The following is a 13,712-nucleotide window of genomic DNA, read 5'->3' as shown; positions in this document are numbered from 1 at the left end:
ATCTTTATAATATTGAGTCATCCTGTTAAAGTACAAGGTATAGGCTTCAATTTATTCAAATTTTTTTTGTTTATTCTTCAATAAAACTTTATGGTTTTTATTATGGGGGTAATCATTAGAGTTTTATTTTATTTTTCTTAAGTAATCATTAGAGTTTTATTTTATTTTTTTATGCTGATCCTATTTGTTTCATGCTAAGTTTATTCCTAGGTACTTTTATTTTCCTGGCAGTTTTCAAACGCTCTTAAAGAGGCAGTTGTTCTTGAACAATTATTTTCACTTTGCCGCAATGACAAACACAGATAATATATTTTAAAGTACCACAAAAACCTTGTGTCAATTTTAGCATATTTTTATTAGGAAATAATTCCCAGAGATAAATATCATGCCTTAGAACACAGCCATTTTTTTACCTTAAAAAAATGCAACTTCAATCCATTTTCCATCTGGACAACTTTTGAATAAATATAGACACATTTTAATCTGAAATCAATTCTAAATAGAATCAACCATCAGGGTACTGCACTGAGTGTCACAACTATGTGCTGAACAGTTCATTGAGTCCTAGAAAATTATCCAAGCTTTACAGATATAACCATCACTCAACAGAAACCATTATCCACACAAATAGAGTCGGAATCATGTAAAGCGGAAAGAACAGAAACCGTTTTCTGCAGTTTTCCTACTGTCCTACTGATGCGTAAACAATTAGACATTAAATACCATTAATATGTCAACATAAAATCAAACTAGTTTTCTCCGAACCTTAGTCCTCAAAAGTTAATACCCAGAGTACTTCATATTGTTTTTACTGTGCATTTTAATGTAAGTTTCTTATAATTAAACTGACAGGGAAAATAGCTTATTATTAGATATTGTCTGTAATAGACTTATTTAAATACTTTTTCTACATATAAACTCTTAACTGATAACTTGATAGATACATTGCCTTACTTCTTATTCTAATTTAAAAGCAAAGTCACAGAAATATTTCGCTCAGTTTTTAGATAGTTAGACCTGACTCAAATCAAAGGTATTATTATAATTGACATATTGTTATAATTTATACTGTCCCTCAAATTTGGTGCAGTAAAATTTAGTTTTGGAGTGTTAAAATGAGCAGCAGCAGCTGTGTGCAAACATCATCCCTTTAGACCTTTTTGAAAGTTATTCCTATACTGTCTGAAAGGGACATTATTCGAAGTGGAAATAGAATTTTGAGGTTATAAAACTCTAAGATTCCTGGTGAGCCCATGGTGCCAGATTCATTTATTTCAAAGAATTTTTATATAACAGAAAAAGTGCAGACTAAAACTAAAGAATTTTTATATAACAGAAAAAGTGCAGACTAAAACTAAAATTTTATCCCTATACAGCTGGCTGAGCTTTTCCAGGAGTTAGTAATATCGGAGACGGCTGGAACTACATGCATGGTCAATAGTGCATGTGTTGGAACAGCCTTTTGCATATTCTTTAACCCAGGAATTTTCATTCTAAAATTTCTCCTAGTGAAATAATAAGAGATATTCACAACATTTTATATGTGATGAATAAATTATGTTTATTATAGCATCATTTATAACAATTGAAAACTGGAAACCACTCAAAAGGCCATAATAAAATAATTGGTTAAATAAATTTCACATAATCGAGATTTGGCAGCCATTAAAAATGATGATGTAAAACTATATTCATTTTAATACAAAGAGGGTAACAATATAATGACCTCCACACCGTTAAATCCAATGGTCATTTCTCATCTGAATTTGATCTACTTTGTATGGTTCCAGAATACCACACCCTTTGGTTTTTCTCCAGCCCTGATGGCTCATCCTGTCCCCTACTGTTGAGGTGCAGTGGGTCTTCTTTTTTGTCTATACTCACTCGTTTTGGTAAACTCAGTTAAGTTACATGGCTTTGTGAATATATATATATATATATATACGTGGACAATTCTCAATGTGTATCTCTAGACAGGCCTTCTCTCCCAAACTCCAGATTCATTTATCCAAATCCACTGCTCAGCATTGCCACTTGAATATTTAATAGATATCTCAATAGGGTCAAAATTGAATTCCTGGTCTTCCCTCACAAACTGGCTCTACCCACAGAATTGCCCATCTCAGCTAATGGCAACTATGTTCTTCTAGTTGCTCAAGCCAAAGCCCCACTGGCCATCCTTGATGCCTCACTTTTCTCACACCTATACCTATGCCAATAGAAAACTTGTTGTCTCTACCTTCCTCTGCACCGCCAAGCCACCACCATTCCTTACCTAGATTACCACATTAACTCCTAACTAGTCTCCCGTTTCAACCCTTGCTGTGCACAGTCTCTTCTCAGTATTTTAACATGTAAGTCAGAATCTGTCACCCCTTTGCTCCAGGGTCTGCAACATGTCCCTGTTTCACACAGTGTAAAAGCCAAAGTCCTTCTAAGTTCTATTTCTCCACTTCTATTTCCAATGTAGTGTAATCCCTTTTGGAATTCTTTGAACCTATCAGGCATGTGAGAAAAGGGCTTTGGACTCAGCTTGAATTCTAGCTCTATTACCAATATGTCTTCAAACTTTAGTTTCCAATCTGGAAAATTGGAATCATGTATTATCTACCTCACAGAGTTCAGGTAAAAGTACTTTTTAACCCTAAGGCCTTCTATAAGTACAAGGTTTTCTTGTTCTATAATTTTCAAATATGACCTCTAAACTTGTCTTACTTTGTTTGAGAATTTCTTGTTATTTCTAGTACTTTGTTTATATATGATCAATTCAGACAACATCTAGTATGTGGCTTCTTTTATGCCAGGTACTCTGGGGATGTGAGTATAGACAGGTCATACTCTCTCAAAGAATTTACAAGCTAAAAGTGTGAGTTGGGCCAGTTAAAAACAAAAGTGCATAAAGTCTTGCAAGTGCTCTGATAAAAACAAAGCATATATGAATTATAGTGGGAACAAAGGAAGAATGTTCAGATCTCCAAGGAATGACAGGGAGAAATGGGAGACTGGAGAAGGGGGAGCCATAAAAAAGTTTTATAGAGGTGAGCTTGTACTAAACCCTAAAAGGTGGGAAGTGGGGTTAGGCAAACAGACAGGAGAAGGAAAATCCTCTCTAAATACTCCCATCTCCTGCTCTTAAAGCACACCTGGTGTTTATCAAAATTTTAATTAATTTATTTAAAGGTGATTATGTATTAGTTGTTTATCTCACCCACCAAATTTAAATCTACTCAGAGAGGCTGCATGTCTTTTGTATTCATTTCTCTACCCTAGAGTTCAGCATAGTTCTTGGCCTGAAGGAAGGAAGGAAAGGGGAGGGGAAAGGAGGGAGCTGTATGACCTTGAATAAGTTACTTAACTTCTCTGTGCCTTAATTCCCTTACCTATAAATGAAGATAATAATAGTTGCTTTTTCATAAGGTTATTGAGGATTTACTGAGATAGCTCTTGGAAAGGGCTCAGCACTTTTTGCTGCTACATGTTGTGAATGCTAATCTTGTCCTCCAAGGTTCTCACCTCCCGCAGGCCAGATTACAGGAACACTCTTAGAACAAATTAAGGCCTTCCTCTCTGTCCAACAATTAAAATTTCCAAGCATTGTAACAGCTTAGGGTTTTGTTTGTTTTGCTTTGTTTTGCAACTTAGGTTTTTTATATACAGACACAGACACACATACACAGTTTTAATAGCTTCTTTTGATTTCTTTTTTTTAAAAAAAGCTTGCTTGCCTAAATGACTTTACCAGTAGTAACGATGCCTGCGGCAAACTGTTGTATCTCAGTTACTCAGTTTGGAGGGCACTTGTATTTCAGGGTTGTCCTTGGCTATCTTTCTGATCCAAGTGAGGACATTCAGGATCCAGTGAGTGACAAATTCTTCAAGGAGGTGTGGGTTTCAACAGCAGCTCGAAATGCTACAATATATGACAAGGTAAGTCTTGCATATACCCACCCCCCCTTTTTTTTTCATTATAACTCATCACAAAAACACATCATTATTTCTGCATATTATTGATAGAGTGTAAAAAACGATTCACCTCCGAGTTGTAATAAAATACCTCTTTGTAGACATTAGAAAACAAAGAGTCAAAAAACATCATGGATAATGGTTTAGAAGAGACTTTACAGGCATACTGATCTATAATTCCTATCACGAGCATCCTTAGCAGGTGGTTACCCAGCCTTTGTACAAGTCTAGTGACAAAGAGAAAAGAGGCAGATGGGATCGAAAAATGAGCCAGACCTGGGTTTAACCCAACTCACCCAGTTGCTGGTGATAAAACTTTGTGTATAATGACGACATTTTGAGCCCTCTGTACAAGACTTAAGAGCTGTCTAGCAGTGGAACAGGTTATTTCATGAAGTAGCCAGTTTTCCATCATAGCAAATATTTACACTGAGATCCCTTGACTGTCTATCAGATATTGGTTAAGAGTGTGTTCTTCTTCATGACTTCCTAATGAAACATGACAACCATCTACATATTATTTCATACTGAGGACTCAAGACCATGATCAAATAGGTCATGTGCATGGAGTTTTTTAAAATGTAATTTTAAAAACGCAGTGCACAGCTTTGTTTGGATCCTAGATTGGGAGCGGGTAGATAATAACTATAAAAGATATTTGGAGGACAATAGTATAAATCTGAATATGGACTATATCTTAAATGACATGCAATTGATTCTCTGAGGTGTGAGAGTGGTATAGGCACATGTTCTTTTTCTTAAAAAACATGCTGAAGTATTCAGGAGTGAAGTGTTAATGATGTCTGAAACTTATTTTCAACTAGCAAAATAAGTATGTAATTGATAAATCTAAATATACAGTTATGAACATTTTTCTAAATAAAAAGTTAGAGAAAATAAATTATACAATTTTTCTCTTAGGCTAGAACCTCCAGTGAAACTAAGGCATGATTATTATCCAGAAAATTACCCTTAATGTGGAATAACACCAGTGAATTTTTTTACTATGAGCTTGAATTTATCGTGGGGTTAATGATTTGTGTAGAACAGGTATAAGGATCTAGTTATGATTTTTTTTTTAGATGGAAGCCACTCTAGCAGTTTCTTTATAGCAAATAAGAGAAGCAACTCTTCAATCAGGTCGGTGCTATAGCAAAAATAATGTTTTATAAAGTAAAAATTGTTTGTTGAAATGAGTATTTTCCAAAAAGGGGATATGCTTTCTTTTAAACTTATCACTCAGTTTCCTCTTTGTGTTTTAATCAGGTGTTCCGGTGCCTTCCCAATGATGAAGTACACAATTTAATTCAGCTGAGAGACTTTATAACCAAGCCTATATTAGCAAAGGAAAATCCCATTAGAGCTGAAGAAGAACTGAAAAAGATCCGTGGGTTCTTGGTGCAATTCCCTTTTTATTTCTTGTCTGAAGAAAGCCTACTGCCTGCTGTCGGAACCAAAGAAGCCATAGTGCCCATGGAGATTTGGACTTAAGAGTTATATTCCCTTGCAGCTCAAAGACTTACACTCTAAAGAGTACACTGCACACAGTGACTTTCTGGAGACCTAACGGCCTAAGGCAGCCCAATGTACTCTTACATGCAACCCATGGACCCTATGGGTTGGCTGGGAAGGGCTTCAGTCACACTGATATAAGGACTCTGAACATCAGCAATGCTTTATCATTCCTCCTGCCTTTCCTTAAGGAAAAGACTGCATTCTTATTGGCAGCACACACTCAAGTTAAACTATTCCTCAAATTCTGTGATGTACACCAAAGTGCATTTCCTTTACTAACACGAATTTACTTATAACTGTGGTCTAGGTTGCCAAAAGTTGTCTGAACCTCCTTATTCTTCCCTGACCCTCATTTATGCAACTGGACCTGCCTCATTTCACAGTCCATACAGGTGCTGTTTGAGATCTTGTTTATTGCTAGAAGAGACCATGATGCTGCTTCAAAGCTCTTCAGGGTCACATGGAAGTCCATCTAGTCATGAAGTAGTAATGTTCTCCCAAGCAAGGATCTGGTCATTATTCCTTTTCAGTGACTAACACGACAGGACAGACTTTAGTGTACACAGCAGCCTGTGTTAGGGACTTTGGATAACATTGACACTGTATAATATATATCGACACCACAGAGCAACAGGAAGGAATTAAATTCAGTTGTCGAGGTAGAGATTTCACTTTGCCTCCAAAGGCACTGACAAGATGTATCCGTCTGGTAGGGCGCACCTGATCTAATTTGAAAATGTAGGTAGGATATGTGATTGCACAGCATCTGATAAAACTCAAAGACAGAGCGTGCAGCCTTCAGAAACCTCCAAGGTGTCTGATCCACCGAAAAGAAGATTCCTTAGAGTCCTATAAAATTTCCTGTCATCCATAGCTGCTGGATTGGTTGAAATTTTAGTTTTTATGTTTTAAAATCAAACCAGTGAATACAATTTGTCTTTCCAGAAAATCAGCACCTTTATAACTTCTACTAAGTTAATAAGAGCCTAACCTTATTTGACATTCAGCTCTCCAGCTATGTTAGCTTCTTAAAGAAAAATTAATCGATTGCAAAATATGTGCTATTTCACTTGCATTATTAAATATACATTAACATTCCACCAGGTCTTCTGAAGAGGTTAGGATAGTTATTAATTCACATTGTCCTAGTTTGTGAATTGTTCTGGAAACCCGTTTTTCTTTTTTGGATGTTAGAGTACTCTTTGCTACATCATAGCTCTAATTTTACTAAGTGGAACTATTCTTATAGCCTGAAGACCTAACGTGGGTCCCCTAAAGTCCTATGCTCATAAACTATGGGATAGGTGCAATGCTTACACATCTATGGATTACCTGGACAGACTCTCACTTGAGTTGTTCAGAGGAGCAAGGATCCAATCCCTGTTTTCATGGAGCTAATAGTCCAGTGGAAAAGGTTAAATAGGAGCACAAAGTCAGTGATCTGGGTTAGCAGGAGAGAGAGTGTCACACCTAGGAGAGGATTAGACAGCTAGAAAACATTTCACAAATGAGGTGGGACTATGAAACCAACAATGAAAATGAGTATGCTTTTATGAATAAATAACTTTTTTTCTTAGAGAGCTGAAGACAGTAAAATGACTTCATTCTCTAGCAATTATAAAGGAGACATTTGCTATTTATGAAGTTTGGATTGGCATTTAAAGTTTTGAGTGTATGTGGAATGGTCTTAGGATTTCTTACATTTTATTTTTAAATATTTTTTAAACTATAGAACAGCCAATAAACTGGCTCTTGATTTTGTGCAATAGTCTCCCATAAAACCATGAAAAATGAGAACTTGAAAGAGACCTTTTCCTTAAAAAAAATCAATTCAACCTCTCCCCATTTTATAGATGAGGAAACTGAGGCCCAGAGTAGTTGAAGGACTCACTTAAATTTACTTAACTTACAGATAGTGAACCGGGAACTAGTAAAATTGCCACACTCCATTATTGGCCTGTTCTTTCACTTTATCATTACTCCCAAATGAGGAGCTGCAGTAAATAGATTTCAGACAGGATATTTCTAAGCTATTCTGAACCCTGCGATATTACGTATTTAGGTGTTTATCCATCTCCCCAGAGCCAGGAATAGTGTCTGGCACATAGGAAGTGCTTAATAAATGTTTGTTGAGTGAATAAACAAGGTGGAGGAGATAACTAATGAAATGAAAAACTTAGACAAGAAGTCTTACTGCTAGTTCCTGTGGCAAGTCATTTTGTTGTTTGTTTGTTTGTTGTACTACATCTTCTTAAAGGCAAGATGTTCATCTGCAAAGAGGAGAGGCTACAAGATTTACTTGGATGGATTTTATAAAAAATTCAGTGCAATAATTACCTATTTTGTAATAACAGTTTACATAGTGCAGCATTATGCAAAAATCGAATGAGATGTGGACACAAGTGTACTGTATGGCCGAATTATCCACTATTCTCTAACACCATTATTACCGAATTGCAAATAATTTATCTTTAACATTGCAATGTCTGATATAAGCTTTAAAATGCAAATGATTCAAAGCCTTGAAAAACTATTATGAATCAGTTCAACACTTCAACTTGACTGTAATCTTTTGAAACGTCTATAAATGCTGTACCTGACACTCTGCTAGTCTCTGTAATAATTTTTGTTTCCAAGAAGGAAAATTGTAGGAGTAGAAGAAAAGAAAGGTATAAAGTGGTCATGGCCTATTAAAGCTATTTGGATTGAGCGAGCTTAGTTGTTGGGGATATTCAACTCAACAGGTCTGGTGCAGGCATTTGCTCTGTGTCAAGTGTCCTCTCAGTGACTTACCCTTCAGTGGCATGTTCTGAATTCTCAGCTGTAATGCATCACAGAGAGGGTTGGAGAGCTGGTCATTAGGTAATTGCGTGGCATATTATAAAACAAAATATTGGTTTTATTACCAGCTTTGGAAGAAAATTTTGTCTATGGGTAGTCAAAACAAAGCAGTTAATCTCTTATATAATAACTTGGAAACTTGTAATATATCATATCTGTTAACAGTTTTCCAGATGAAAACAGCAAGCCAAGAAGTCTTTTGTAAGACTACGGGCAGAACAGCTTTTCTTTGCTGCACGTCATGAAGAGCCTGCGCTTCTTTCCACGTCTCATTTCTTATTCCTTCAACCTTTCTCCCCAACCAGAATGCCTCTGTATTACGTAAACCATTTTAGAGGACAAGAAGATTTTCTGGAAAACATAAAATTGGGCCTTGACAATAAATCTTCAGTTTAACTTACACGTGTAAGCGACTGTCTAAATATTATTTTTTAACAGAAGTAATCATTCTTTTTAACATCCCTGATCTGATGTGGCACTTGCACATTTTCGGATGCCTGTCACCTTGCGTAGCAGCGGGTAAAGACACTTCGTGATTTTTCATCCCTTTTTATTCTTTCTTTATATAAAGTGAGCAAAATGCTAAAGGATTTTAAGTATGCATTGGAATACATTTTTATTTCCTTGGAAGATCCTCAGAGGCCAATTACTACTGGAAGTTTGGAGGTTTAAAATGGGTTTTACTAGGCATAGACCTTGAGAAATTCTCGCATCCAGAAATTCACTGGTAAAGGAATTTGTCAGCATCTATCAAAAAAGTTGTAGGTGAAGAATCAATGGAGTGTGTGTGTGTGTGTGTGTGTGTGTGTGTGTGTTTGGTGGTGGGCGGATACCATAATACGATTCCTAATGGCATTTAATTCACATGTGAAATATTTCTGGCTTTGACTTGAAGATTCATTAAAGGAACCAAACATTTTAAGTTATTTTAATTTTATACCATTTTTAATTTTTAACGTAAAACCAAAAAGTAATCAAACATAAGATGAATGAAAATTTGTCACATTAACTTTAAACTTTAAAGTTTTAAAGTTAGAAACTAGATGGCAATCCGACCAAAATGCGGGCTTAATTACTCTCACTTCCCAAGCAGCTACAATTGTTCTCTTTATTCTAGATAAATGAGCTTAAGTGAATTTCATCCTAGTTCAGTTGGATGCTAGGAAAAATAACCTCCTAATGTGTATCCCACTTGAATTCTTCACATAAAATGGTCTGGCCCAAGAGTAGTGATATTCTCAACCATTCTAAAAATTCATACCAAAGTGTTACAGTTGGAGCACAATGTCTCGCTGACACAAAAACCAAATACTTGGTAATGAACATCCATTCAGAATATTCAGATATTCTGGACAGAACTTGGGCTCCTAGCCTCACCTTTATGACAGTGTTTGGCAAACTAAGGCTGGGTTTCCTGTTTTTGTAATTAAAGTTTTACTCGAACAGAGCCATGTCCATTCATTGACATGCCTTCATGATCAAATGATCCGCAAATCCCTTCTCTAGAGGAAGGATCAGGTGAGTGAGCTTTTCTTAAAGATGATAAGAGAGCAGAGAATGTCCAGATATAGTACCTCACCCAAACAAATTTGGTGAGTTTCAATCTCTCCAGTAAATAGGTTTTCAAATCACCCTATCCGAGAGCTCAACATTCTATAATAGATTTATTCTAAAAACAGGGTCAAGTCTTTTCAGGAATGAAAATCATGTTTTTTTAGTTATGGAAAGAGATGTTGCTAGTTAAAACAGGCTTCTCCCCAGCTGAGCACTCATAGGCAAGCATGGTTGGTGATGTTTGTAACTGAAGTGCTATATAAAAGAGGGTGGCTAGGCATAAGGGTTTGTATTCAGAATGAGAACTGTGAGTTCAAGAAATTCAGTTTCCCTGGATTTTCCTTCTGCGAAGCACTGGAAATGATAAATATATCTAATCCTTGCTTCACAATGCTTTCTATGCTTGGTCTCTTAACTGCTTTCTTTTAATGTAAATATTCATTAATCGCTTAAAAGTGTGAAATTAGCAGTGACCATCTATTTGAAAACAAGAATCATCATTCTGCACGTGGGGGTTTCAGAGACAGTGTGCGTATGTCTGAGCTGGAGACAGAACTGTATGCCCGTGAAGCCCTATTCCACACACCGCAAAGGTTGATTTTAGAGTCATAGCATGCCCTCCCATTCCCAACCCTATCTCACCTATGAGGTGCGAGATGCACCTCAAAATTTCTTTTGAAAGACCAATCTGCCATTCAGCAGCACAGAATGGGCAAAGTCCAGTGGGGATGCTGGGGTGCATCAGTGAACTAGTCAGACCAGGCGCCCCACCTTTGTGGTACTCATATTTTAGTAAATGGGGAGTGCAAAGTTATTTCCATTCTCAAAATAAGAAAGTGCTTAAAATAGGAGGCATTTGGAAACAGGTGTGGAAATTTTACCAAGCTGGGGAGAACAGCAAAAGCTGGAATATGGTAAATGTTAGTCCCTGAGGAACTAGGAAGCAACACTATTACTACTACTACCAATACTAGTATTGACAATAGCTAACATTAGTGGCTTTGTTGGCCAGGGCCTCTTCCCGGGAAATCTCTCCAAAGCAAACCTGGATGGTTTCTCACCCTATCAGCATGGTAGCTCACCGCCACGTGCAGATGGCCACCTCTACCCTTCCTCTCTCAAGGGAAGCTAAGCGCCTTCTCTAGGGATCATGTCCCATCTCCTCTTCAGCTTTCATCTTCAGCAATGAGTGAGACATTGATTTAATCCCCTTCAAAAGCTGTTACTTCCCCCCAGGAAAATAAAGTGATGGAAGTTGGGCATCCGAGGTGGAAAGTGGGGTAGGTATATATACATATATAAGGAGTTAAACACCTTGATGTACAAAAATTGCAGGTCGGAAGTGGAGCAAAGACCTTTTTCTAGCAAGTCAAAAGCAGCTAAAAAAATGGAACATAGTAGTAATTTTTTTTTTTTACTTCTTTGTTCGTAACTTATCTTGTTCAAAGAGAATTAAGAAATTTGGTAAGAAATCCAGTGTTAAGAATTCCAGTTACCAGGGGGAGGGGTGAAAGGTGGGGGAAAGTAGATGGGGTAAAGGGGGTCAAATATGTAAGAAAAAATATCACAAAAAACATAAAGAATTCCAGTAAGAAATCCAGGTAAGAACGCCAGTGTGAACTAGGACGGTCTTTTGCTGCTATTTGTGATTGGCAGGTTTAGACCAGTATGACTTCTTTCCTCTAATTCTCACTGAGCCTGGCTCCAAACTAGGTTGGAACCTTAACCAGGCGAAGCTGGTAGGACTTATCAAAACTCCTTCAACCATGTAGAGGGGCCCAGAGCATCTCTTTAGGCCCTGGTTCTACCTACTCTCTGTCTAGTCTGAATGTGCTTATTTGTCTATATTACCTATTGCTGGTTTTGGTGTCTTTCTGTCCAGTCCCTTCACACTGATGCTTAGGACTGGTTCTTGCTTATTACCTCTGCTGGCCACTGGCCCACCCCAACCTCATACTCAATCCAGGCTTCTGGAACTCCAGCCTGGAACCTGAGCCCAAGACCCCCGATTATCCAAGACGGAGTTAAGATATATGGAATAGCATAATGCTGGCCTCACGAGCATTTAGTAATGGTTAAAGTTCCAACCCAGACCTGGTCCCAAGCTTTGTCCCTATTCCTATATCTTCAGTCAACTCTATTAGGGATTCCCTAGGCTGCCTGTATGGTGCTGATACTTTCTCTCTCCCTATTTTAAGCCAGGAAGATTTGCCAGCTCTTAGGGGTACCCCAGGGTTATTCTACAAGGCTAAAATAAATGAGAATTTGTGCAGCCCAAAACCCAGTTGGATTTGTAAACATAGGACTTCATGTGGAAGAACAGAAAACTGCTAAGTGTTCTTACTCCTAGTCCTTTGTCATTCAGAAAGGCAGGATGTAAAAAGAAAAGTTTCTCCAAAGTGGGCTTCATGAGGTAGAATTAATGATCTCGATAAGAATCTTAGCACTCTTTCCTAACTCCCATTCTACATAAATCTGGGCAGAAATTGTTTGTTGGTTCTCAAATGGTCCAACTACCAATTTTAGATAGAGGATATGCTCAGGTTCCTGGGGAAAATTTAACTTTCTATTATCCATATAGTATATATGTGTAGATGAAGTGCCGATAGTCCTTAGATTAAAGTTCTCTCCACCTCTTTTTCAACTAATCCTATAAAATAGCCATTTGTATAAGTAACTATTGTCACAATAAAGCTGCTTGACAACTTCAAAGTCCAGTGGCTTTAAGCAACGATCACTTACTCCTGCTTGTGCATCTGCTGGGGGTCAGCTGACCTAGCCTGAGCATGAGTCCAGACTTGCTTCATGCGTCTCTCCTACTCCTCTTTGGACCACCAGGCTGGCCACATTTCTTCTCAGGACAATGCAAGACGCTCAAGAAGACAACTGAAAGCGCAAATGCCTCTTAAAGACTAAGCTAGTACTGGCATGTGGTCACTCTAGCCACATTACGTTGGTCACAGTAAGCCACATGTTCAAACACAATATCCATGCCTCCAGTGGGAGGAATGGCAAGTCACATGGCAAAGAGTGTGGCTACAAGGCTACAAAAATTGGAGCCATTAAGTCAATGTACCAAAACATCTAATAGGATTGTCTTTATATTTCCCCTTGTTAATTCTGTCTGGTTTTTCCCTAAGTATACGCTAAACATATCTGTATTTCTTTCTTTGCCTGACTGAGCTGCATTATTCTCGTGGCAAACAAGCACATCCACTGACTTTTCCTCCTCAGATTCCAGCTTTCTTTGACAGAGAGATGTCTGGAACTTAGGGTTACGTTAGCCTCTTAAATTTACTACTTGGGTGAATATAAGGGCCTGAGCAGCTCATAGAACACTCATGTGCCCCTTTTTTTTTAAACAAAATAAAAGCTTTCAGATTTTTCTGGGGGGGGGGCGGCGTGGATTCCCCTCATATAAGTACTTTTGAATATGTCACTTTGTCATTTAAAAAGTTATGGTTTTGTTGAGTGTGTTATGTATTTTCCTGTGACAGATTATGTATTTCATTCCTTTGTTTTCCCAGAGACATCATATGGTTCTAGCCATGTTTTTTTAACTATGAATTCCACGCACAGGCTGACAAGGAGAGGGACAGCAGGAAGGACTATTTAAAACTGGCAATTACTATACTTGACATATTGCCTATTACTGAGAAATTGTATTTTTCCTATTTCCCCTCACAGAGAATTAAATTTTGATTAAACCCAAGGACTTCTGACTGTCTTCCATAAATAGGAAAAAAATCTGTAGAGTCTTAGGCAATGTTTTTATATGCAAAATGAGTTGCCAACATCGCGCTAATAGTTTCAGTGTTTATCCCCCTAAGCCCTAAGCA

The 13,712-nt window shown here is 37.5% G+C and overlaps 1 protein-coding gene across 6 annotated transcripts in view; it reads left to right on the top strand.

The window, feature by feature from the left end:
* Positions 1–8,721, top strand: part of PLD1 (phospholipase D1) — a 179,473-nt gene extending 170,752 nt beyond the window's left edge. For 4 of the 6 annotated variants that reach the window (XM_039865037.1, XM_039865033.1, XM_039865038.1 and 1 more), the window contains 2 exons: positions 3,810–3,927; positions 5,230–8,721. In XM_039865037.1, coding sequence (XP_039720971.1) covers positions 3,810–3,927; positions 5,230–5,454 — 343 coding nt within the window. In that variant the 3' untranslated portion in view covers positions 5,455–8,721. The remainder of the gene's footprint in view (positions 1–3,809; positions 3,928–5,229) is intronic. The other 2 variants (XM_039865034.1, XM_039865035.1) reach the window with 1 other exon arrangement.
* The last annotated feature ends 4,991 nt before the right edge of the window (positions 8,722–13,712 follow it).

This window comes from Pteropus medius, unplaced genomic scaffold (assembly GCF_902729225.1).
Source record: "Pteropus medius unplaced genomic scaffold, Ma_sr-lr_union100, whole genome shotgun sequence".
Classification (NCBI taxonomy): Eukaryota; Metazoa; Chordata; class Mammalia; order Chiroptera; family Pteropodidae; genus Pteropus; species Pteropus medius.
The sequence above is the reverse complement of the archived record's forward strand: the minus strand, read 5'-3'. Positions and strand labels throughout refer to the sequence as shown.